The 27,721-nt window shown below is 40.2% G+C and overlaps 1 protein-coding gene across 4 annotated transcripts in view; it reads right to left on the bottom strand.

Annotated features, from left to right (window-relative positions):
- ASCC3 (activating signal cointegrator 1 complex subunit 3) overlaps nucleotides 1-27,721 on the bottom strand; it is a 530,489-nt gene that overhangs the window by 304,314 nt on the left and 198,454 nt on the right. For all 4 annotated transcript variants that reach the window (XM_037894528.2, XM_037894526.2, XM_043542702.1 and 1 more), the window contains exon 11: nucleotides 26,690-26,854. In XM_037894528.2, the coding sequence (XP_037750456.1) occupies nucleotides 26,690-26,854 (165 nt within the window). The remainder of the gene's footprint in view (nucleotides 1-26,689; nucleotides 26,855-27,721) is intronic.

Consider the following 27,721-nt stretch of genomic DNA (forward strand, 5'->3'; position numbering starts at 1 on the left):
AGTGCAGAGTAGAACAGAACAATTACTTCTCGTTTCTTGTTTAAAACACTCCTGCTAATATATCTCAGAATGTTTGCTTTTGTTGCAAGTGTTACACTGTTTACTCACTGTAACCCCCAGATCCCCTTCTGCAGTACTCCTTTCTATTTCCCATTTTGTATGTGTGCAACTGATTGCTCCTTCTTAAGTGGAGTACTTTGCATTTGTCTTTATTGAATTTCATCTTATTTTCTTCAGACCATTTCTCCAGTTTGTCCAGATAATTTTGAATTTTAATCCTAACCTCCAAAGCACTTGCAACCCCTCCCCTCTTGGTATTGTCCACAAAGTTTATAAGTGTATGCTGTATGCCATTATCTAAATCATTGAAGAAGATGTTAAACAGAACTGGACCCAGAACTGATCCCCGCGGGACCCCATTCTATGTGCACTTCCAGCTTGACTGTTAACCACTGATAACTACTCTCTGGGCATGGTTTTCCAACCAGTTATGCACACACTTTATAGTAACTCCATCTAGGTTATATTTCCCTTGTTTGTTTATGAGAAGGTCATGCGAGACAGTATCAAAAGCCAAAATATACCAAATGTACTGCTTCCCCACTATCCGCAAAGTTTGTTATCCTAGTCAAAGAAAGCTATTATGTTGGTTTGACATGATTTGTTCTTGACAAAGCCATGCTGTTACTTATCACCTTATTATCTTCTAGGTATTTGCAAACTGATTGCTTATTTGTTCCATTATCTTTCCTGGTACTGAAGTTAAGCTGACTGGTCTGTAATTCCCTGGGTTATCCTTATTTCCCTTTTCATAGATTGGCACTACATTTTCCTTATTCCAGTCCTCTGAAATCTCTTCTGTCTTCCATGAGCTTTCGAAGATAATCAATAATAGCTCAGATACCTCCTCAGTCAGCTCCTTGAGTATTCTAGGATGTATTTCATCAGGCCCTGGTGACGTGAAAACATCTAACTTGCCTAAGTAATTTTGAACTTGTTCCATCCCTATTTTCATTTTTACTGGCATTCTCTGAGTTAGATATCCAATTGCTACTAACCTTTTTGGTAAAAAAAAAAAAAAAAAAAAAAGCCATTTAACACTTTTTCCATTTCCACATTTTCTATTATTGTTTCCCCCACCTCGCAGAGTAATGGCCTACTCTATCGTTTGTCTTACTCTTGTTTCTGATATATTTACAGAATCTTTTCTTGTTACCCTTTATATCTCTAGCTAGTTTAATCTCATTTCGTGCCTTGGCCTTTTTTAATTTTGTCCTTATATATTTGTGGGGGTCTTTTTATATTCATCCTTTGTAATCTGACCGAGTTTCCACTTCCTGTGAGACTCTTTTTTGAGTTTCAGATCATTGAAGATCTCCTGGTTAAGCCAGAGTGGTCTCTTGCCATACTTCCTGTATTTCTTATGCAGTGGGATATCTTGCTCTTATGCCCTTAATTATCTCTCTGAAAAACTGCCAACTCTCTCAAACTGTTTTATTCCCCTTAGACTTGCTTCCATTGGATCTTATCTACCAACTCCTTGAGTTTGCTAAAGTCTGCCTTCTTGAAATCCATGATTTTATTGTGTTATTTTCCCTTCTACCATTCCTTAGAATCATGAACTCTACCATTTCATGATCACTTTCACCCAAATTGCCTTCCACTTTCAAATTCTCAACCAGTTCCTTCCTATTTGTCAAAATCAAATCTAGAAGAGCATCTCCCCTGGTATCTTTCTCCACCTACTGAACTAAAAAAATGTCTCCAATACATTTCAAGAACTTTTTAGATAATCTGTGCCCTGCTGTATTATTTTCCCAACAGATGTCTGAGTATTTGGAGTCCCCCTGCAACACCACCAAGTCCTGTGCTTTGGATGATATTGTTAGTTGTTTAAAAAAAGCCTCATCCACCTATTCTTCCTGGTTGGTGATCTGTAGTAGACCCCTACCATGACATCACCCTTGGTTTTTTTTTTGTTTGTTTGTTTGTTTTTTTTACCCCTTTTATCCTTACCCAGACACTTTAAACAAGTGTCTCTTATTTCCATCTTAATCTTGGTCCAAGTACATACATTTTTAATATACGGCAACACCTCCTCCCTTTTTTTCCCTACCTGTCCTTCCTGACCAAGCTGTACCCGTCTATACACATATTCCAATTCCATGCTTATTGTCCCACCAAGTTCTGTTTGCCATCTGTGTCATAGTTATGTTTATTAATTGGTATTTCAAGTTCCTCCTGTTTATTCCCTACACTTCTTGCATTGATATACAGACATCTAAGATACTGATTTGATTCCCCACCCCCCACCCCCCCGATCTCTATTCTCTCGTCTTTCCTTTATCCCTGCTATAATGGCCAATGCTCCCCCCAGATTCCGACACCATATCTTTTTATAAGTCTATGACACACTATACTTATATAAAAAGAGATGTAAATATTAGCCACCCGTTGCTGAGCACCCTTCTCCAGCACTATCTGCTCTTATGCTCACACTTGATCCTTTATAACTGATATGTACTTTATAGTGTAGATTGCTCAGAGTAGATAGGTCTTTCTTTCTTATTGTGTCGTTAAATCAACATCACATTATATTATTATTTGTATTCCTATAGTGCCTAAGAGTTCTATTCATGGACCAGAACTCCACTGTGCTAGGCACTGTACAAACACAGAATAAAAAGAAGGTCTCTGAACATAAGAATGGCCAGACTGGGTCTGACAAAAGGTCCATCTAGCCCAGTACCCTGTCTTCTGAAAGTGGCCAATGCCAGGTGCCCCAGAGGGAATGAAGAAGAAAAGGTAATCATCAAGTGATTCATCCCCTGTCACCCATTCCCAGCTTCTGGCAAACAGAGGCTGGGGACACCATTCCTGCCCATCGTGGCTAATAGCCATTGATGAACCTATCCTCCATGAACGTATCTAGTTCTTTTTTGAACCCTTAAGAAGCTTACAATTTAAGATTGCCCCAAGAAGCTTACAATTTAAGTAGACAGACAACATCCTGTGAGACTATGGAAAGTCTATGGGAAGACTCATTTTATCTGCCTTCCATGCTTCTCACTAGATTTCATATTCTTAGCAAGTTTCCCGTTTTCACCTATTAAGACACTGTATTCCTAGAATCAAGATTGATAAAAACAGAATGCATCTCTCATGCATCGTTTAATTTTGTCATTGAATTAAACAAGACAGACATCACTACACTTTATACAAATTAATCTTTGATGTATGGTTAGGATGCTAGCCTGGGACTTAGGAGAGCTGGGTTCATCTCCCTGCTGCCACTTACTTAGTTTCTCTGTGCCTCAGTTCCCTGTCTGTAAAATGGGAATGGTACTTTCCTACCAGGGGAGTTGTGAGAATAAGTACATTAAAACTTATGAGCTGCTCAGACACTACAGTAATTGAGGCTTGCTAGACACACCTAATCTGGATTTAAATGCCTCTGACTTTGTTACTCCTCATACAGGTTTCTGTCCTGGGCAGCTCAGTTATGCATCTATAAAGCATTACCTTACCATGCAAATTGAAGATATTAATGAACACCTAAGATACAAAGTGCATAGGTGGAAAATCTTTAGTTTGACTGATACCTGAAAGGAGTCCTATAGGTATTAATGCTGTAACCAAAACACACTCTTGTTCATTCCAGCTCATGTTTATGGCACTCTGACAATGCAGTAATATGGTCCACAGTAATGCCTAGATTAGATATAGGGCTTGTCTACATGGGACAGTTTTACCGGTTATATCGATATCGTTATACAGGTATAATTCCCCCTATCTTATTCAAGTGTGTCTTTTTTTTGGTGTAGCTTAAACCTCTTCCCAAGCAGCACAAAAACAAAAAAGGAAAAGAAAACTGTTACTATCTGCCGCTGTGGAGACAAAGAAACAGGAGCAGAGGGAACCATGGATGCCAAAACACTGTTCCGCATATATGAGCTGCAGAGAGGAGAGCAGCCCAGATGTCCAGAACCGTAGGAGACGCCGGACTACAGAAAGCCAAGAGGAGGTGCCAAATTGAGGGGTAGATCCTAAGCTTACCCTAAACCATGTTAGAAAGAAGTGCAGGCAGAGGTGGAGGATGGGGCTTGCTTTCTCACTCTGGCCCAGTGTTGCACCCTGGATAAATAATAAAAGAATCATTAGGCCAGAGGGCAAACATTAGAATGACTCTGTAGCCTGATGGTTAGAGCACTCAACAGGAAGGTGGAAGGCCCAGAATCAAGTCCCGCTATTCCAGTTACTTTTAAAAATAATTTAACCACCACGGAACAGCTTCAACAGGAGAGACTGAAGGAGCCCTACATCAGAATATCCTATTGCCAAGTGGTTAGGGCACTCACCTGAGGGGTGGCAGATCCCAGTTCAAATCCCTTCCCCCCCTCAGGTAGATCCCAGGTGAGTACCTTAACTACTTGGCTAAAAGTTATGGAGGAAGTTCTGGCACCCCCCACTATATTTCTAGCATTTCATGTAAGCTTCTATATATGGGCTCGATCCAGCAGGTGAGGTCTGAACACCCTTACTGGATCAGGCCTCACAGGCAAGTTAGGCGAAGGATTGCCTATCTTCCTCTTGTTTGTGCATTGAACTGAGGCTTAGGAGTCTAGCTGCCTGAAAAGGGGCTGCAGTGCACAGGCTTAGAGGTAGAAACAGGCACTTAGGGAACTTTTGCTGCAAAAATTTAGGCATTGGGCAGGTTTAGGCACCTCAGGGTTTGGGGGTCAATGAACAGCAGTTTTCTGAATCCCAGTGGGATGTAGGCAGCTAAGTCCTTTTGTGAATCTAGCCCATCTAGTCATCACTGGTTTAATGATTCCTTGATTATCTTTCTGATTTAAATTCTTTTGGGCAGGATTTTGATTTAAAGTTTAAAAATTAGCTTTGCAGACATGATTTTACTCATGAGTTGTTTTCTCCAGACATGTTTTGAGTTATAGATATTCTGACATTGTGCTTCAGTTTTACCACAGTGCGCATTGCAACAGTACTTTTAACCATTATAGGCCAGATGAAAATTTTTATTAGAAGCAAATTTAAGACTAAAATTTTGCAGAGTTCAGTTTTTGATTCTACAGGTTAAAAAAAAAAAGACAGAAAATGAAAGGTTTAATACATGTGACACCAGTTGGCTTGACCTACTACACAACAATGTATTGAGCAACGATCATTTACTCAGACATTGATAAAGATGAATCCCCATTTCGTGAGAGGCATGTTGGCATATCAGTAAATTCCAAATGTAGCAGAGGTATGGAGAAATTACTGACCTGTTATCATTCTGATGGGACTCTCAGTCCCAGATGTCAGCTCCCTCACATGAAAACATTGAGAACACCACGTGGTTTTGAAAATGTATACCCCAAAAGGTGGCAGCAGCAGAATGGAACACAAGCCTGACCCTCCCCCTATTACCAATCATATGCTATCTGCTCAAATTAACTGCTGGACTTCCAGTTAAATATGGATTGCACAAAAGGCAATGATTCCAAAAGTAGTAAGTAATTTAAATAGAAATTATTTAACATATGCCAAAAAAATTCTTGTGCCAAAAATCAAACATCACAAAAAGTAACATCCAGACACTGAAAGGAGGTGTGGATGAGTGTCTTAAGTTCTTCAGAGCAACAGAATTTCAGACCATTCAGTCATGTGCACTGTCACCTTAAAGCCAGTGGCTGATGTGAAAGTCCATTTATGAAGAGGACTGCCTCCCTTTGTGGAAAGGGTCCAAGTGATGACACACTGGCCCAGGAGAACTCAGCATGGACTTAGCCTTTCACAATGGAGCCTTCACCTGCTTCCCAAACAAGACGTTTCTTGCGTAAGGAAGCTCTAAGCTCTCTCTGGATCAGACAGCAGAATAAGGAAAGCTGAAACCAAGCAGACCTATGGGAGCCTAATCCCAAGGCACTAGCTTTTGCTGCTGTATCATCTGCATCAAAACCTATCTACATCTGATACCAGACCAGACCTACACCTTTGTCCACCAAGTTGCTAAGTTCCTGGTATTTTTTGTTGGATAGAGATTTGACCAAGTCAGTTCTTCTTCTTTAAAATAATTTAATCCGTTTGGCCATGAAAGCCTAATAATCTATTATTAAAGGTGGCAATTGCAGATTGGTAACACAATGCACAAAAGAAACCCAACGCTACAGATCACTACCATGTGAGCAGCAACTGTTCCTTCGAGCCATTGTTGCCTCTATCACCACTATCTAGATGTGAGTGCTAATTTCTGTGCAAAAAAACCCTCCAACCACTCCTCATTCAGAGTTAGATGAATGCTTCAAATTTAGCACTGATGACTTAATACAGGGGTGGGCAAACTACAGCACGGGAGCTGCATCCGGCCCTCCAGACGTTTTAATCCTACCCTTGAGTTCCGTGCAATTCCTGGAAGCAGCAGCATGTCCTCCTCCGGCTCCGACATGTAGGGGCAGCCAGGGGGCTCTGCACACTGCTCCCACCCCAAGCAATGGGGCAGCACACACTGTCTGGCCGTGCCTCCGCGTAGGAGCCGGAGGGGGAACGTGCTGCTGGTTCTGGGAGCTGCTTGAGGTAAGCGCTGCCTGGAGCCTCCACCCCTGACCCCCTCCCGTACCCGAACCCCCTGCCCCAGGCCTGGTCCCCTTCCTGCCCTCCGAACCCCTCGGTACCATCCCAGAGCACTCTCCTGCACCCCCAACCCCTTATCTCCAGCCCTAGCCAGAGCCCGCACCCCCAGGCAGAACCCTCACCCCCTCCCGCACCTCAACCCCCAATTTTGTGAGCATTCATGACCCGCCACACAATTTCCATACCCATATATGGCCCTCGGGCCAAAAAGTTTTCCCACCCCGGCTTAATGGAAGCCTCAGAGAGGACACTGTGATGAGCAGGTCACCCAGTATATACTCGAATCACTGTCTTTATCTCTGCCACAAAAACATGAACGCAGAAGGGATAAATCTGGGACTTTTGTAACTATACTGGCTGGGAATTGTGACAATGAGTTGCTGGCTCTCTTTCAATGGCTCAACACCTTCTGCAGAGATTCTGTTTCATCAGATAAGCCAGCATGCCTGAAGGATGACTTGAGAGCCATTCCCAATGTTTTCTTAGAGTCCTAAGTGACATCTGCAAGTAACTTTAGCCTCCCTTGAGTTTTCAGCCAACTCCAAGGCAAATGATGCAACAGAGATGGTTCTCTGCCACCAACATAAACCAGCCACAAGGACATGGTTTGTAAGCTACAAAACAGTTCTCCATCCTTCTTAGGTGTTGATCAGTTTGGCATCCTATAAACACAAAGTGCTGAGGTGAATCATCAGAACTGCTGCAGACACAGACCTCAAGATTCAAGCAGGGGTCCCAGATGCCCCCCCCCCCAAAAAAGGGGGGGGGGGGGAGAATAATCCAGCTGGTGTTGGGAGTACCAGAAACACTGACACAGACCCAATGAAACCCTAATTGAATGCAAAGAAACACAGGAACCAAACCAGGCAGTGAAGTACTAACATCAGCGTTCTCTCTGCAGCCATAAGCAGCAATGCAGAAGCACAGGTCATGAAACACCAGCTCCGCTGAGTTGGTCACTGTGATGGGCAGTATTTCTGTACTTCCCTATACAGTGACTGCACTAAACATGTTTCTCCTTTTCCACGCCTTACTGCTTATTGGCTATTTACACTGGTTTATACTGTTCACATGGTAATAGACATGAACAGAAAAGAGAGTAACAACATTAGTGCTCTCTCTTGGTCAGTCCTTATCATTTTACCTTGATCACCAGGTAAAAGCATCAATCCCAATTCATGAACACTCACACTTTTTTTTTTTTTTTAAATCCCCTCCAGTAAAAAGTAAGGAAAATTTCAAAGGAGTTTAGAAACTTCACAGATCAAGTTTGTAATTCCGCAAGACCTACCTAGATGTATATCTACTCCTCAAAGATCTATCAATAGTTATTCACTATGAAATTCAAAACTCACAAATTAATCATCGTAACTTGCAAAAAATATTTTAAATTATTTCTCACTGAGAAAAACATTTTTGGAGTTTTTAAGACTAAGCTGCTCCCTGCCCTCCTCCCCCATGATATTACAGAAAAGGGTGAGAATTTTTCAAAAAATAATTTAACTTTTTTCCCCTAATTCTTGTCTCAAAGCATATCATCTAATTAACATCAAATCTCGTATAAAAAACAATTCCCTTGAAACCTAGCTAAGAATAGTCATTAATTTTCGTTGTTGCTGCTTTGGTTTTGTTTGTTTTTAAAGATGGGTGGGGAGGAGATCAACAGTAGGTTTATAATGGAAACTTTTTTAAAAAACCTTAACTGTTGAGTCATGAAAATCTTTTAGGAATGATTTTTAACAAAACACCCCAAGCCATACATTAAAGGAGTTAAGAGTTTCAGTACAAAGCTTCCATTTTGTTAGCAACAGTTTCCTTTTCACCATTACTAAACAATAGGAAATACTGTGGTTCTATTAAAGGTTAGTAACATTACAATGAATGAATATAATTTCTTGTCTTTAATAAACAAAAATGGTAAATGGGAGAGCAAAAAGAAAATGTTATAACTGCAAAATCAAAAAGCATATTACTATAAAAACTTTTTAAAAAAAATCAGTCTTATATAGGATTCAGTTTAAAAATCTATGCCCCTTAAGTATTCGGAACAGAATGCATTTGTTACTAGGCAACCACCTGGTTGAGTAATTTTATAAATGAGTTTAATTCTGCCACCACTGACTCCAAGGGCTTAAAATACTCTGATCTCACCATTCTCCACTTACAGCACTTTTACAAAAATCAAGAAGTATGCTGAAAAAAAAAAAATGAAGAACAATGTTTTCATACTATCCTGCCATGCTTAGGAGCCATGATAATTTTCCCTCAGCCAGCATGCTAAGTATGTGTTACGTTGCCTCTCAATGGCTTAAATCTTGAAAGTTAATTAGAGAAGTATCACAGTCCTGTGCAACCCCATGTTAATACTCATGAATGACAAAGTTGCAAAACACATGGTAAGCGTATTGTTGTTCCTTAATATTTAACGTGTTTATTATGGACATGCCTATGGGCCGACCAGACGTGAGGGCCCCATTATGGTAGGCATTGTTCAGATACCTACCCCGAAGATATTATAATCTAAATAGACATGATGAACACAAGATGGGGAAGAGGTACAACACACACACACAGTGAACACCACGATGGCAGCAAATGTCACGTTAGTTCCACGTTGTTTTGGTTTTTGGATGGGTTTACTTAGGAGGGATCAGTTAATGGAAAGAAAAGGGAAGCGTGTTGGGGGAGGGAGTGGAAAAGAGAGTCAGGTGTGGAGTGAAGTTAAGGTGAAGAGACTGTGGGCTTGTCTACACAAACACTTAGTTCGTGGCAAGCTAGGGTGTAAATCTACCCAGCACTAACCTACCATGCACTTGGACCATGCTGACAACACTAACAGTTCCCTAATGCAGCGGTTCTCAAACTGTGGGACGAGCCTCCCAAGGGAGGCACGGGAAAGCGTCAAGGAAGATGTGAGCTGTGTGGTTTTTTTTTTAAAAGCTCAGATGGCTGGGGCTCATGCAGAAGGGCCATGCACATCCAGGAGGCAGGGGAAAAGGAGACAACTGGAGCCCCACCGAACTGGAAGTGACAGCTGGAGCACCGCCATCTGGGTTCTCCTCCTCCTACCCCAATCCCTCACCAGAAGGCAGCCCAGACTCAGACTCTTCTCCCACATCCAATCCCTCACCAGAAGGCAGCCTGGACTTGGGCTCTCCTTCCCCCAACCCCCGTCCTGCACCTGGAGGAGGCAGGGCTCCAGCAGTTAGCCATAGAGTGGCAGCAACAGCCGAGAAGGAAGGGTGGCAATGAGGTGCTAAATTTCACTTTTCACACTCCCACCCTTACTTCTGTACTGCTGCTGGTGCAGCGTTGCCTTCAGAGCTGGGTGGCGGTATATGTACTTGGGAAGGCGGGATTAAATGACTACAAACACAAAGAACGGGGGGCGGGCAGATTAAATACATTTGAGAACTACCGCCCTACTGCATTTAGATTAACTCCTGTTTTCAAAGTGGGGTAGATCAAAGCACATTACGAACTGTTGGGGCGCGCATCAGCAGGATCCACACAGACACTCAATGTGCAGCAGGCTAGTGAAGGGTAGATTTACACCCCAGCTTGCCACAAACTAAATGTTCATGTAAACAAGCCCAGTCAGGAAGAGGGAGCAGGAGGTTTGGACCCCTCACCAGGAGCAGAGGAGAGAGAACGTCTAGTCAAACTGGAAAATTCTCTAATTTTCCAAAAATAATTTCCTTTGCTGCTTCTGCCCCTACTGGCTGCAGTTTCTGGGCTTGTCTTCACAGTGAGGTAATATGCTCTCAGGGGTGTGATTTCTGAAGTGCACTTACAGGCTGTACATGAATTAATCTGTGTAGACCTTGCTGGTGCACATTAAAGGGTTCCCTAGCATGCTTTAACATAGCTCAGACCAATTAATGTGCAGCATATTAATGCTCTTAGAAATCACACCCCCGAAGAGAGCATTAGACAACCATGTAAGTAAGAGCTCTGTCTGGTTGCTCTCTGGCTACTAACTGATCCTAGTACCCCGAGCGTTGAGGGTCTCTCTTCTGCAAAATTCTGCGTCTGAGTGGTGCTGGAAAGTGGCGAGGGGCGTGGCCTGGCTGGATCCTGCCCACTACAGCAGTTCCTGTTTTAGCTGCTTCTTCCCCTACCAGAAGGAGTATGTTCCTTAACTTGTGAACAAAAAGGAAAGATGGACTCTGTGATGCAATGCAACCCCAGTAGGTCTCAGACTCATTTTTATAAGTAGCAAAATACTGTCTAATGTATTGGTCTTCTCAAAAAGCACACAACCTAATCAGGATCTGGATTTTAATTTTTAATTCATCTTAGATTCAGACGAATGTAGGGCTGAAAGAGACCTTAAGAGGTCATAAAGTCCAGCCCCCGCACTGAGCAGAACCGAGTACACCTAGACAATCTCTGACAGGTGTTTTTCTAACCTGTTCTTAAAAGCTTCCAAGGACAGGGATTCCACAACCTCCCCTGGAAGCCTGTTCCAGTGTTTTAACTTTCCTTACAGTTGGAAAGATTTTCCTGTCACCTGCCTTGCTGCAGATTAAGCCCATTACTTCTTGTCCCACCGTCAGTGGACTTGGAGAACAGTTGATCACTTTATAACATCCTTTAACATATCTGAAGACTATAAACAGGTCCGCATTCAGTCTTCTTTTATCAAGACAACACATGTTGGGAGTTTTTTTTAAACTACATCTTTCTTAAAATGTGGCATCCAGAACTGGACACAGTACTCCAGCTGAAGCCCGCCCAATACCAACTAGAGTGGGACAATTACTTCCAGTGACTTACTAAGAGTAAGTGACTTACTTACCTAAGAGTGATATTAGCCTTTTTTTTGCAAGTGCATCATATTGTTGGCAAATATTCAATTTGTGATCCACTAAGTATAGTACTTCTCACTTGTCTTTATTGAATTTCATCTTGCTGATTTCAGACCAATTCTCCAGTTTCTCAAGGTCGTTTTGAATTCTAATCCTGTCCTTCAAACAGCCAGCAACCCCACCCACCTTGGTGTCATCCACATATTTTATAAGCATGCTTTCCTACACCATTATTCAAGTCATTAATGAAAATATTGACTGCTAACAGACCCAGGACAGACTCCCACAGGACCCCATTAGATACATCTTTCCAGTTTGACAGTGAACCAGTTATAATTATTCTGAGTATCGTTTTTCATCCAGTAGTGCACCCACATTACAGTAATTTCATCTAGGCCACATTTCCCTCATTTGCTTATGAGAATGTCACATGGGACTTTGTCAACAGCCTTACTAAAATAAATATATATCACATCTATACATTGCCCCCTTCCACTAAGTTTGTACCCTGTGAAAGAAAGAAATTAGGTTGGTTTTGCATGATTTGTCTCTTGACAAATCCATGTTAGCTATTCCATAATACCCTATTATCCTCTAAGTGCTTACAAACTGACTGTTTAATCTTTTGTTCCAGTATTTTTCCTGGTATCAAAGTTGGACTGACTGGTCCATAATTCCCTGAGTCCTCTTTGCTCCCCTTTTTAAAGGCAGGTGTCATGCTTGTCCTTATTCATTCCTCAACAGCTTCACTTGTCCTCCATGAGTTCCCAAAGATAATTGCTAACTGTTTCATGATTGCTTCAGCTAGCTCCTGAAGTACCCTATGATAAATGTCATTACACCCTGCTGACTTGAATGCCTCTAATTTATCTAAACATTTTTTAATCTATTCTTTCCCTATTCTAGCTTGTGTTCCTTCTTTCCTTAGAATAGCAGAAATATTCCAGAAGACTGGAAGATTGCTAATGGGCCAATATTCAGAAAGGGAAAGGAGGATTACCCAGGCTGGATGGCCTTATATTAATTGTAGGCAAAGAGACCCTGTTTGGGATAAAAAATGCCATGGGGAGAAGGGGTAACTGGGATAAGGTGAGCTAGTGGTGGAGGAGAGAGACTGGGGCAAGGACAGGTTGGAGAAGATGGGGCAGAATGGGTCAAACTTATGGGATACAGGCAGAAAGGTCTGTGACCACTACAACACACTCCCCTCCAGAACCAGAGATTGCTGTGTACCACTGTTGTTCTACTCTCAGCAAATATTTATGAAACCCATAGGCAATGTATCTCATCCCACTTTAACGATGGTCCACATAAACATAACTTACTACTGCTATCAGAAAAGGAGTACTTGTGGCACCTTAGAGACTAACACATTTATTTGAGCATAAGCTTTCGTGAGCTGTTCTTTTTGCTGATACAGACTAACACTGCTCCTACTCTGAACACTGCTATCAGTTACTTCATTAACTCAAATAGCAGTGTTCTGAGTGGTGAATCTCAAGGTTCCAGCCTCTCTGATAGCCCATGTGGGTGTAAATATGATGCCACATAATGGAATTTTAGTGGGAGGGTTCAGTTGGCTTTATTAGAAACCTAGGAAATTTATGTTTTAAGGATATGCTCACTCTGGAGGATTTGAGAATGCTTATTTCCCTTTTTTCTGTCGGGGAAAAACATAGCAAATACAGCCTAACATCTAAAAATCACAAGTGCTCCTGAGAGTCAAGGGAGTCAAACAGGGAGCCTGCCTGCCTGTTATAAGTACACTCCTAATAAACGTTAGAAAATAAATTTTCTAAATGTTATGAATACAATACAGACGTGATATCAGAGGTAGAATAATGTTCACCCAAAAGCATCATCTTTGACATTTTCCTTTACTACAACTAAAATCATAAACACTGTCTATTCCAGTTGTCTCAACCAATGATTATGACCTAATTTAGTTGTTCCAAGTGTAGATAACAAGAAGTTGATCTAGCATATTTATGCTGAGGATATGTTTGGATGAAAGAAATATCAAAAGAAGTGCTTAATGTTGCAGGAACACAGACAGATTTATTATTATTATTATTATTATTATTATTAAAGAGATATACATTGGAGATTTTTAGTACAAACCAGTTTTTTAAAACTCATACTCAAAGGATTTGAGAGGCACTAAGCAGAAAATTATTCTGAGAAACTGATATTCTGAATGACTACCTAAACATCCTGAATCATATTACAGGTCTCAAGTGTTTTTGATAAAAAATAACTTACAGCAAGAAAGGTGAACGAGAACACCAACAACTGTGTTCTCCCTCATTTTTAAAATTACCTCAAAGCTCATTTTATTTATTTTGCTCCTTTGGCCAAAAGACATGAATTAAGATGAGGATGTACATATTAGGATTTTTACATACAAGGTACATATTAGGATTATTTTTTGCAAGCCTTACAATATTGTGTATTATATTAACTAGGATTATTATTAATTCTACAATTTCAATGTGATAGAGTAAACTGCCTAAAGAGATTTGTATCTGTCTTCAGTTGTATTCAAGCTGGCTGAAAAATTTCTAAACTTTTTTTTTTTTTTTTGGTCAAAAATGAGGACAAGTTTGTTTCACCAAAATGTTTTGACCAATTCTAGGTACTCTGTGTTCAGTTTTATTCAATTATTGACAGGATTTTTATAATTTATTTTCATTTTAGTTGTTTAATCTGTGATTCATTTGGGAAGGAGGGAGAATCACAAAAACTCAAATGCTATTCCCACTGTTCAGCTAAGAATTAGTGTAATATCCAGTATGTCTTTTGTGAGGGAGCTACCTCCCTAAGTAGCAAAAGTGTCAAGAAGCCATCAATATCTCTGGATAACAATGACCAGATTCTTCAGAATATGCATCACCAATTCAGAAAACAGTTCAACTGGTCTTTTAAACCAATATGCTAAATAGATATTACAGAGCTGTAGAAATTTTGATTAAAAAGGTTTAAACATTTTGATTTTACATCTGTGTTATGCTCAAGACTACATAACTTTAAACATCAAAGCTACAAAATAGTTTCAAAGAACTCTTTTGATGTTATATCCACAGTATATCAACAGAGCTCAAAGCAATTTTTTCCACTAAAAAAAGTTTAGTAAAGTCAATTTAAATCACTTGCAAAAACATTCTTCAAAAATTGAAACGTGCAAATGAAAAATGCATTAATGAGCTGTTCATTCTACTAGAGCTAAGATTATGTCAGCAATTCTATTATACATATCTTTTTTCAGGTGTTTCAATGTCACAGGTTTGGTACCCAGCACACCTGGTAAGGAGGGGCCCCCCAACATGGCCACAAGACTTTTCTACACCCTCTCTAGCCTTAGGTGCAACTTAGGGCACAGCTCCTACTCTCCAGTGTAGCCCACCTGGGGATTCCCCCACACCAACACCATCTTTGGATAGCCTGGCAAGTCAGCTTTGCAGATGTTTTACGCTGGTGGACTGGCACAAAGTAGCTGTAACAGAGAAAGGGATTTGGCCAAATGCGTACAACTTCAAAAGAAAAATCCATTATCTATTTCTAAATTACAATTAACATCCTTCCCCTCCTCTTTCTCCCCCTACACACATTAAGGTCCAAATTTTCAAGTGCCCTCTAATTTTGTGCATACCTCAATCCTCAATTCCTGGGTATCCAGCTTCAGACAATAAGTACTTAATCACTTACATTTCCAAGTTAAGTCAATGGAAGCTGTCTCTGAACCTTAGGTCCAAGTTGTCTCGTTTGGCAACAAAATCAGTGAACACTTTTGACACTTCCTTGATGCCTATGCACCGAGAATGTCTTGCTGCCTCCCATGCGCTCCTCCCCCCGCAAAACCCCCACCTATTTTTGAAACTTGGTTATAGCTACAAAAGTAGTATGTAAAATAGGTAATACATATCGCAGTATGACTAGGCAGGAAATTCTAGAATACACATTTTCTCCCTTCAGACCTCAGTGTAAAATCACTAACAAGGAAAATATATATAACAATATTATTAAATCTTTAAAACAGGAATTGGTAAATAGTAAGCAACATTCTGGGCTATTTATCTGCAAGAGTTTCCTTATTTTCTAGGAAGCAATATGTGATTTGTTCCATGGGTAGTTATTGTTCAACAGTATGGATTGCAGATTTTTTAACTTCATGTGTAAAATGAATATATTTTAATAACAATGTTGAACTTTCCATTCTTATCTTGTGTGAGTAGCACTGCTATTAATCCCTCAAAACACTGGTGCATGATTAGATATGATTATGAATGCTATGTTTGTAGAGATTACATTGTTTGAACAGTTTAAGATGAAAAGAAATATCCATTCCAGAATTAGTTTGAGAAGGGTTGGAATGAAACTCGATCTTTATATGTTGGGGGATCCCTAAATACATTACTCCAATTAAAACATTTTAAGGTATCTTTCAATTCCTTGGAGTTAGCCGAGGAAGAGATGGTCTGTCTGCCCATTTAGTTAATAATTAAACTCACCAGCAGCCATCATATTGCTACGCTTCATAGTGCTTTTGATACACATTAAGGGCATAAATGTTAGCTATTATTAAGTAATACACCCTAGTTTTTATTTTATCACAAGCCACCTAACCAATATGTTTTATCATATATGCAGTCTAAAAATTTATGTATCCTATATATTCATTTCAGTCTACCATCTTTACTGATGTTGAGCAGCATCTTACTCAATGAGACAACATGACATAAACGGCCAGATTCTGCCACCTTTAAATTAGTATATGATAATGGACAAACACATTCCATCCAGTTATTTTATAATGTAGCTTGTTTATAAAGATAAATGAGGTGATGGCTAAAATATCTTTTTTTTAACGAAGCATAATCTTTAAAAAAAAATCCTTTGATATATCAAATGAACAACCTTAAGTCCCAAAAAGAAGTTTTTGTCGGTAATTTTTGTAGAAGAAATGTTGGTCCTTCCCACATATGGTCTATCCTAGAATCTCAAGTAGTCCAATTTATGATAGGCTTAATTAAGTTTGACATCAGCAACTGCAGGTAGACAAGCAGACATTTATTTTTGTGCAAGGGTGGTGGCATTCCTTGATTCAAGCTTTAGGGTTTTAGTTCATGTGTTACTGTAAGGCTGGTCATGTTCAAAAGGCCTTACAGTAGATTCCAGAATACCAGTCACTATTCAAATTCGTAGTAGTGGCAGCAAAGCAGTTCTGCTTAAGGCAGAATTGCTGGTGGTCTACTGCCCCTTATAGCCTCAGTTTGGAGCAAAAGGAAAGTAACTGCATAGGCATGGAACAACAGACACTACTTTATAGAAATATCCAATCTTAGGTGCATGGTGCCCATGCATACCCACATGTGGAACACACATGGGGACCAGCACTCAAAGAAGAACCAGTCACTATTTAGATTTATAGGAGTGACAGCAAGGCTCTCTTCTTTAAGGCATTATTCCCAGTTGTCTTCTGGGAAGATTTTAGTGTAGGGCCTCTAGTTCTTAATTAAAGAACAATGAGTCAGACAGGGTACAAGGAGAGATTTTCAAGTGAAGCAAGGAAGAAGTCAGCTCAACTTCACATCACTCAAAAACAGGTCAGCTTGGTTGAGATATCAAGATTGTGCTGAATGAGAGTAGCAAAGTAGAAGTTTGCCCTGTGCAGACATTAAAAGCATTCATCACAATTGAGTGTTTGGGTCCAGGACCTTTGTTCATCCACAAAGATGAGATTTTTTTTTTTTAAAACATGTTTCAGTTCACAGCAGTGATGAAGAAAAGTCAAGTTTCTCAGTTTGCCTTCAAAAGACTGACTCCTATTCATTTAGAACCAGGTCAGCTACATTCTCTGCAATGTTATGAAAGGCAGCAAATGAGATACATAATATTGGACACTTGCAATCACAAGTCTTTAGGTCTTAGATTCAGCCTCCTCAAGGTAATAATATTTGAACTGGAACTTTCACGGCTGAACATGCTATTGTTTGTTCTTCTTCAGGATCCAGCAGCAAAGCCTGACCTATAGCTATCTGTATATGTGGGCTTATTATTATTCATTGGGTTCACAAAAGGGCATTTCACCTCCAGCTAGGCTTCCCCAGTTTGGCTGCCTGAGAGGACAGAGAAGGAGGGACACTGTGGAAAAAGTGAGTGAACCTCCATTAACTCTATGGCAGGCTGTTCTCACTCACAGAATATCTCACAGAATATCAGGGTTGGAAGGGACCTCAGGAGGTCATCTAGTCCAACCCCCTGCTCAAAGCAGGACCAATCCCCAACTAAATCATCCCAGCTAGGGCTTTGTCAAGCCTGACCTTAAAAACTTCTAAGGAAGGAGATTCCACCACCTCCCCAGGTAATTCATTCCAGTGCTTCACCACCCCCTAGTGAAAAGGTTTTTCTAATATCCAACCTAACCTCCCCCACTGCAACTTGAGACCATTACTCCTTGTTCCATCATCTGCTACCAGGGAGAACAGTCTAGATCCATCCTCTTTGGAACCCCCTTTCAGGTAGTTGAAAGCAGCTATCAAATCCCCCCTCATTCTTCTCTTCTGCAGACTAAACAATCCCAGTTCCCTCAGCCACTCCCCATAAGTCACGTGTTCCAGGCCCCTAATCATTTTTGTTGCCTTCCGCTAGACTCTTTCCAATTTTTCCACATCCTTCTTGTCGTGTGGGGCCCAAAACTGGACACATGACTCCAGATGAGGCCAGTGTCGAATAGATGGGAACGATCACGTCCCTCGATATGCTGGCAATGCCCCTACTTACACGGCCCAAAATGCTGTTAGCCTTCTTGGGAACAAGGGCACACTGTTGACTCCTATCCAGCTTCTCGTCCACTGTAACCCCTAGGTCCTTTTCTGCAGAACTGCTGCCGAGCCATTCGGTCCCTAGTTTGTAGTGGTGCATGGGATTCTTCCGTCCTAAGTGCAGGACAATGCACTTGTCTTTATTGAAACTCCTCAGATTTCTTTTGGCCCAATCCTCTAATTTGTCTAGGTCCCTCTGTTTCCTAACCCTACCCTCCAGCATATCTACCACTTCTCTCAGTTTAGTGTCATCTGCAAACTTGCTGAGGGTGCAGTCAGCGCCACTGTCCAGATCGTTAATGAAGATATTGAACAAAACTGGCCCCAGGACCGACCCCTGGGGCACTCCACTTGATACCAGCTGCCAACTAGACATGAAGCCATTGATCACTATCCATTGAGCCCGACGATCTAGCCAGCTTTCTATCCACCGTATAGTCCATTCATCCAGCCCATACTTCTTTAACTTGCTGGCAAGAATACTGTGGGAGACCGTATCAAAAGCTTTGCTAAAGTCAAGGAATAACGCATTCACTGCTTTCCCCTCATCCACAGAGCCAGTTATCTTATCATAGAAGGCAATTAGATTAGTCAGGCATGACTTGCCTTTGGTGAATCCATGCTGACTGTTCATAATCACTTTCCTCTCGTGTAAGTGCTTCAGAATTGATTCCTTGAGGACCTGCTCCATGATTTTTCCAGGGACTGAGGTGAGGCTGACTGGCCTGTAGTTCCCCGGATCCTCCTCCTTCCCTTTTTTAAAGATGGGCAATATATTAGCCTTTCTCCGGTCGTCCAGGACCTCCCCCGATCGCCATGAGTTTTCAAAGATAATGGCCAATGGCTCTGCAATCACATCCGCCAACTCCTTTAGCACTCTCGGATGCAACGCATCTGGCCCCATGGTCTTGTGCTCGTCCAGCTTTTCTACATAGTCCCGAACCACTTCTTTCTCCACAGAGGGCTGGTCATCTCCTCCCCATGCTGGGCTGCCCAGTGCAGTAGTCTGGGAGCTAACCATGTTCACGAAGACAGAGGCAAAAAAGCATTGAGTACATTTGCTTTTTCCACATCCTCTGTCACTAGGTTGCCTCCCTCATTCAGTAAGGGGCCCACACTTTCCTTGACTTTCTTCTTGTTGCTAGCATACCTGAAGAAACCTTTCTTGTTACTCTTAACATCTCTTGCTAGCTGCAACTCCAAGTGTGATTTGGCCTTCCTGATTTCACTCCTGCATCCCTGAGCAATATTTTTATACTCCTCCCTTGTCATTTTTCCAATCTTCCACTTCTTATAAGCTTCTTTTTTGTGTTTAAGATCAGCAAGGATTTCACTGTAAAACCAAGCTGGTTGCCTGCCATATTTACTATTCTTTCTACACATCTGGATGGTTTCTTCCTGTAACCGCAATAAGGATTCTTTAAAATACACCTAGCTCTTCTGGACTCCTTTCCCCCTCATGCTATTCTCCCAGGGGATCCTGCCCATCAGGAACTCACCCACTCCTCACAAACTATTGTTATTCACCTGGGGGAGAATGATTTAGACACAGGGAAAAGGTTAATTTGATCATCAGAATAAAGAGAGATGTCAGCCTCATTTCAGCTCTTTTCCCTGGATTTGTCTTTGTTTAGAGATGTTTCCAAGATAGGTTTGGTGAGGAACTGCCAGACCTGCCAAGATCAACCAGGCAAGATTGGAAGTGAACTGGGAAACTGGTAAGTATATTACAACAAAAGGGGATACAGTGGTTTCCCATACGGAGAGTAAACTTATCTCCCCAGAACTGCTGACAAATTCTATGAAAACATTGAAGTAGTAATGAAAATCAGTGGTGAAAAGAAAGAAAGAGTGATAAACCTTATGGGAGACTGGAACACAAAAGTAGAAAGGTAAAAACTAACTGTGGCAATTGGCCCATTTGGCCTTGGTGAAAGAAATGACAGAGGAGAAATATTCATATAATTTCGTAAGAAATACAACTGCATTATTTGCAATATTTATTTTCAACAAAAAAGCAACAGGCATACATGAAAATCAGCAAGAGGGATGTAAAAAGCAAAAAATTTTTGTAAATCAATCTACCATGGGTACAGAAAAGGTGTTAGGAAACTTAAAGTTATGCCAAGTGCACATTGTGGATCAGAAAATAGACTGGTATTAATAAGACTGAATATCAAACTGACAAAATTACAGAAAGCCAAATGCTACTAAGATGGAACACTAAAGCTCTGAGGAATCATGAGATACAAACTCACTCACAAGAAGTGTTGTGGATCATTAATGACAATAAAGATAAATTGACTTTGGAACGTCTGAAAGATGCTACCAAAGAAACTTCAGATAAATATGTAAGGAAGAAGTAAATAACTAAGAAAAGCCTCTGGATGACAAATGAAATCATTGCTCTTATGGATATAACACAAAGTAAAAGCACAGATTGAGAACAGAAAAGGAGGAATACCGAAGATTAATAAAATGATTAAGAATAACTGGAGATTTGTGAAGTCTGAATGGTTGAATTAGAAATGCAAAGAAGTTGAACAGCTGGACAAAGAACAAATCAAGTGAGATGAATCAAAAGATAAGAGCTTTCAATTACAGAAGAAAGGTGACCATATGACACATTAGGACAAAAATTGACAGTATTTTAAAGACCCTGAAAGGTAAGAATGAGAGATGGTGAGACAACATCGAAGAACTATATGGTGGTGATAGCCCTGAAAAATTCTCAACCAAAGATTAATAAAGTAAGCCTTCCAATAATGGATGAAGTCATGGCAACAATAAAAAAAAAAAAGACTTCTGAATGAAAAAGTACTAGGCTGCATTGGAATACCAGCTGAACTGTTAAAAACCATAGGGGATGAAGGCTTGAAAGGCCCATCAGAGGTAACGAAGATTATGTTTGAGACAAGCAAATCACCGGACAACTTTACAACTTAATTGGGTATCTACATTCTTCCAAAAGACAATGCCATGGATTGTAACAACTACAGAACACTCAGCCTAGTGTCATAGGCCTCTAAGGTACTTTTGCGAGTTGTTCAAGACCAAATACAAGGAAAGTTTGATAAGGAAATATGCGAAGAACAATATGGTTTCAAATGTGGAAAGTCAAGATAAACGCTATTATAAACTCCCAATAACACAGTTATATTGGAATCACAAGGCAATTATAAATGAGAGATGGAAGCGAAAATCTAAGAGACCAAGAGAAGAGTGAGACAAGGTTGTATATTGCCACCGACTTTATTCAACATTTATAGTTTGATTAAATTAATTGAAGAAACAGAAGAAGATATTAAGATAAATGGAAAACAGATTAACATTCACTATGCAGATGACAGTGTAGTTGGCTGATTCAGAAGATAATCTAATGAAGTTAGTGGAAAATTATACATGAATATGGCAAAGAATATGGTCTAGAGTTGAATGCGGACAAGACAAATTATGATGGCATACAAGATTCCAGTGAGTGACACAGCCATACATCAAGTGACAAACTACTGCTACTCAGGAAGCATCATTACACTAGATGGAAGATCAGATACTGAAGTCTGCACCAGAACAGAAAGAGCTGAAGAGACATTCTGAAAAAATAAACATCTGATGAGAAGAGATGTAAATCTGAAGAATAAAGTCCAGCTCTTAAAAACTTACATTTGGTCTGTGTTAAACGATGGCTGTGAAACAAGGACATTCAAACAATCAATAAATTACAACCCTTCAAATTATGGTGATAGAGAGGAGTTCCGAAAGTATCATGGACAGGTCATATTCTCAATGAAAAAGCACTGGAAATGACTGGAACTCTTCAAACACTAGTCAAAGATTTCATTAAATGCAAGACTCTATTTATAGGATACAATTTAAGAGGTTCAGCAGGCAACCCCTAAACACAAGCACTAGAAGGGAAAACTGATGGAGGAACATGAGGCAGAAAAAGAAGATCATGGATGGATGATGTGGTACCTTGGGTGGATCAAAAGGACAATTCACTCACAGAGATTAGCAAAGAATGGTTTGCCATGCTTGCAAACCTTGAGTGATGAAGATGAACTGTTTTGACAGGATGGAGTACAGCTATCCAACATGGGGTGAAAGGGTTGTGTTTTTTTTTTTTTTTTTTTTTAAAGGGACCTCAGGCAGCAGGTGGATGCCTTTCTAGCTGCCTGGCAGGATTCAGGTAGATGTGTAAGCTGATTACTGTCTCCTCTGTGGCAGGTTTCAGTGCAGTTGCAAGGTCAAAAAGGAACCAATTGGAGGGCTCTGTAACCATTCAAATGTAGGACTGGAAGGAACCTCAGTAGGTTACCTAGCCCAGTCCCCTGCTCTGAGGTAAATATTATCTAGGAGATCCTGACTGGTGTTTGTCTAACCTGTTCTTTTAAACCTCCACTGATGGAGATTCCACAGCCTCCCTAGGTAATTTGTTCCTGTGCTTAATTACCCTTACATTTAGGATTTTTTTCTAACCTAAATCTCCCTTGCTGCAATTTAATTCCATTACTTCTTGTCCTGTCCCCATTGGTTAAAGAGAACAATTTATCACCCTTTTCTTTATAACAAACTTTTATGTACTTGAAGACTGTTATCATGTCACACCTTAGTCTTCTCTTCTCTAGACTAAACAAACCCAGTTTTTTCAATCTTTCCTCTTAGGTCATGTTTGCTAGATCGTTAATCATTTTTTTTATTACTCTCTTCTGAGCTTTCTCTAATTTGTCCATATCTTTCCTGAAGTGTACTGCCCAGAACTGGACACAATACTCCAGTGGTGAGTAGAGTGGAGGAATTACTTCTTGTGTATTGCTAATACATCCCAGAATGATGTTTGCGTTCTTCCCCCAAACAGTATTATACTGTTGACCCATATTTAGTTTGTAATCCATTATAACCCCGAGGTCCTTTTCTGCAGTACTCCTTCCTAGGCAGTCATTTCCCATTTTGTATTTGTGCAACTGATTATTTCTCCCTAAGTGTAGTGCTTAGGATTTGTCAGACCATTTGTCTGTTTTGTCAAGATCATTTTAAATTTTAATCCTGTAAACACTTGAAATCCCTCTCATCTTGGTATCATCTGCAAACTTCATAAGCATATTCTCTATCTCATAATCCATGAGGATATCAAATAGACCTGGACCCAAGACAGATCTCGGAAGGACCCCACTTTATGTGCCCTTCCCGCGCAATTGTGAGCCACAACTTTAATAACAAAAGAAGATAGGATTTTAAGCGAATTCAAGTATCAGAATTAAAGTCAGAAATGATTACATGAGAAAAGAAGATAAAATGTTTTCTAGTAGCTAAAACTTAACAAGATAGATTTGGTTCAAGGTAAAATCCTTACCACATGTACCCAGCAACATGGCTGACCAAATTCTCAGGTCAGGATCTCCCGCTGAAGTCAAAGGGCTGGTTCCTTTGTCTTCTAACGTCAAAGAGAGAGAGCATGAGTTTGGGATTTTCTGCCCTTTTCTTTTACAGTCCAGTTAATTTGGAAGTGGATTCTTCAGAGAATCACAGCTCAAAGCAAAGTTTATTCCAACAGTAAAGAAGGTGAAATGGAGTCTGGTAGAGAAGGAGGCTCCATGTTCATTCTTCTCACCTGTGTTTGACGAAATGCAAATTTTCTTGGTCTCCTGCCATCTCCGCTCCCTGCTGTCTCGAGAACCCTGTTTACCGCTTACAGTTTGTCTAGACTATATTTCTCCAATATGCTGTGTGGGTACGGGTCCAGAGCATGACATCACATGGTGAGGAGGCATGCATCCATCTGTCACATAGCACATGGCTCCTGTCATCTCATCTCTCTTACTTCCTGAGTGAAGGAAAGTAGGGTTGGTACTCTGAGTCCCAGGTCTGGAGGTGTAGAGAAGGCAGTGCCCTCATATCAGCCTCAAGTTTGTAGAGCCCTGCACTAGAATGGCCCTGCTGGTAATTTGAGAGAGACAGCGACAGTGTGTGTGTTTGTGCATGTGTTGTGGGGAGGAGAAAAGTCCCTGTTAGTTAATAAAGTTGCACGTTCCATATTGGCATTCTTGACTCATTGTTTTCAAGTCCACATCAGTCTCTCTGTCTTAAAAGGCCAGACTTTTTATGTTTGTTTGAAACAAAATAGAGTTTTGGCATAAGATATATGATTGTATTGAGAGAACTATTCTACATTTTTTAGGGTGAAATCCTGTCCAAAAGGATGTCAATGGCAGTAACCTGCTTTAATCTGTCTAAAGCAAATATAAATGGAAACAATAGGCATTTCTTCCCTTGTAGCGCCTCATGCAGCAATGAACTCTTTAATTTTATAAAAAGCAGATTGCAAACTCACAAATTTTTTGCTTCCATTTTAAGAATATTAGGCAGCTGTTGTTCAAAATAGATGCAGCTTGTTTGTCCTTCACCTCTGGAGGGCTCATTATTCTAAAACATTTTGATCTTTTTTTGTTTCTACCGCTTACCTTCTAATCTTTTACAAAAAGTTCTGTTTACACAGTTTTGTTTTCTCTGTTGATTAGCCTTCTCTTCTAGAATGTGTGTCTATCATAGTGAGGTTTTCTTCTATCTCAATATTTTTATATTCATTTCTTTTCCCTTCCGCCCAATTTTGCAAATTCTGTTATGAAGATATGCAGCACTCTCCTTTTCTTCTTCTTCTTGCCATTATGAAAGCAAGTGGCGATTCATAAGGGCTCGATTTCTGATGCTACAATTTCTGCTTAACTATGGTTGGTGGTAGTGTGTTTTTCTGTTTGTTTTTGGTTTAAGATTTTTCCTGTTTGTTTTTTGGGAGAGAGAGGGGTTACTTAATTACATATTTACTGGACACAAAATTAGCTGAAGTCCAACAGTGATTCAAGAGTTCAGTTTTTATTGTCTTAAAATTCCAGTGATATCAATTTGAAACAAAATATCTTTGTGCTATGAAAAAATGATGCTGCAAGTCTCATAGGAACAAAAGAGTATGTAGATGCTGCTCTTCTACATTAGAAATAGAGAAATCAGCACTAGAGTACCAGGTCTTTTTTATAAGACATCTGGGATAACAAACAATACCTCCCACAAAAGAAAAAAGAACAGTGTACACAAAATTGCACAGAACTCATCAAAAATCCACTGATCTGGAAGGTTTAAAGCTTTATTCAAAGACAAGGGGTCTTAGCACAAAGTAGAGTTTTCCAACATTTTGTAGCAACAGTAGCAATGGTAATAATTATCACCTATATTGCACTTACACAGGGACATCAGTATTATCATAGTAGATCTAACCAGTGGTCCATTTTGTCCAGTATCCTGTCATGCAAGCAACCTTCAGTTGGCTCTTATGGAATAGCCTGCCTATAAGGAAGTTTATTTTTAGCCCTTGCTTGTTAATGGTTGGCTTCGGCCACAAAGCGTGAGAGTTTATAAGTCCTTCTAAAACTGTTGTCCTATACAGTGTACTTGTGGGTGCGCTAATTGTTCAAAGAAATGTCTAACCCTTTTTTGATCAACGTGTTGAGCACAACAATATTTCCTTTTATCTATTTCAATTGTTTTGCCAGTTAATTTCATTGTAGGTACCCTTGTTCTTGTATTATGAAAAGGATAAATAGGAACTCCATTTTATCTTCTTTATATCATTCATTACTTTATCATGTCCCTTCTTATTCACTTCCTCTCTAAATTGAACAGTCCTGCACTTAAAATCTCTCTTCATATGGAAGCCTGCACCATGGCTCTAATCATATTCATTGTCGATCTCTGAACTTCTTCTATTTGTACTGAATCACGAGAATCTGGTATTTTTCTATGCTCTCCATTCCCTCTTTCCCCCCTCTGCTACACACCCCTCTGGTATTTAGAAAAAAACCAGTCAGAGTATCACATAACAAGATTATGCTTCTATTACTCCTTTACATAATACTTTTCCAGCAGCACTATAAATCTTCCTTAGTTTCAATCTACTACTCTGCATTCATGCTTTGTCAAACAGTATCATATCAGCAGATTTCACTTAGTATTGAAAAATGCTAGTAAAATGTAAGTTCCCATTCATAGTTCTGGCTAAGACACTAATAATTCATTAATGAAGCATTAATCCTAAAAAATTTATTCACATATAATATTAATTTAACGATAAAAAACACTTTGATTTTCCCCTTAGACTGGTAGCCAAAAGTAGCACAAATAAAATTTACATTATATAATTTTTGACATCCCTTCCCAGTCATTTAATATGATACAATAGGGGAAGTCCGATTGCTAGACAAAAATGAAATATACACCTCCTTCCTTTGTACTGTAGCATTTATTACAACTAAAAGAATTACATGCTGCCAAAGTACCATGAGGTAATATTTTAAAATACTTGATTTTTTACCTCTAAATTCTATTTATTCTTGAATTATTTCTGAAAGTCAATGTAAAGATTTTTACTCTTACCTGACGTAAGGTGCGTGCCACTAAACTCTCTAGCACTGGTCCTCTGTCTTCATGCAACAGATGCACTTCATCAAGAATCAGGAGCTTTACAAGTTGAGAGAGTGCTACATCCCCAACACTCTTTCTTGTCACTACATCCCATTTCTCTGGAGTGGTCACAAGCATCTGTCAAACAGGAAAAAGAATCCTAAGCATCCGCAAAGGCAAATTCGTACCAGCTACAACAAAAAACAACAATTCTATCAATCTAACACTACAGGTGAAATTTTCAAAAGCATTTAAGTGACTTAGGAGATGAAGAGTAGGCGTACACTGCAATTAAGAACCTGGGGCTGGCCTGTGCCAGCTGACTCAGGTTTGCAGGGCTTGGGCTAATGGGCTGTTTAATTGGGGTGCAAATGTTCAGGCTCAGGCTGAAGCCCGAGCTCTAAGACCCTCCCCTTTCACAGGGTCCCAGAGCCCAGGCTCCAGTCCCAGCCCAAATATCTATACTACAATTAACCAGCCTTTTCGCCTGAGCCGCACAAGCCCAAGTCAGCTGGCACGGACATCAAACTGCACTGTAAACATACACTAAGTCTCACTGAATGATACCAGTGATAAATAAAATAATAGCATGTTTCCAATTTTCACCACCTGTCAGTTACAGGGCACTTCAGACCCCTTTGCAGCCCCTCTTGAGGGTACTCCTCAGGTGACAGGATTTTCTTCCTTTACTTCTCTCCAAAGTAGAACCCCACTATTCCAGTCTGAGTGGTTGATCTCTGGGTTGCAGCTCCCCTATTCACCAACTGTGGCTCCTCTAGCAGATCCAGGTGATCTTGGCCCCTGCAGGAGATTTTCCTTCAGGAGCTGTGACCAGTGGCTAACGACAGTTTTTTTTCCAAAACCAGCTTATTGTTTATTCATACAAAGGTACATAATAAGCAAACAAAACCCGAGTTAAAATTATGAAAGTGTAGTACATGTGTGTCTCTCTCTCCACACACATCCTCCCCCCTCTCCTCCATCTTACTTAAACCTTATCCTTTC

Source organism: Chelonia mydas, chromosome 3, assembly GCF_015237465.2.
Source record: "Chelonia mydas isolate rCheMyd1 chromosome 3, rCheMyd1.pri.v2, whole genome shotgun sequence".
NCBI classification, from domain to species: domain Eukaryota; kingdom Metazoa; phylum Chordata; order Testudines; family Cheloniidae; genus Chelonia; species Chelonia mydas.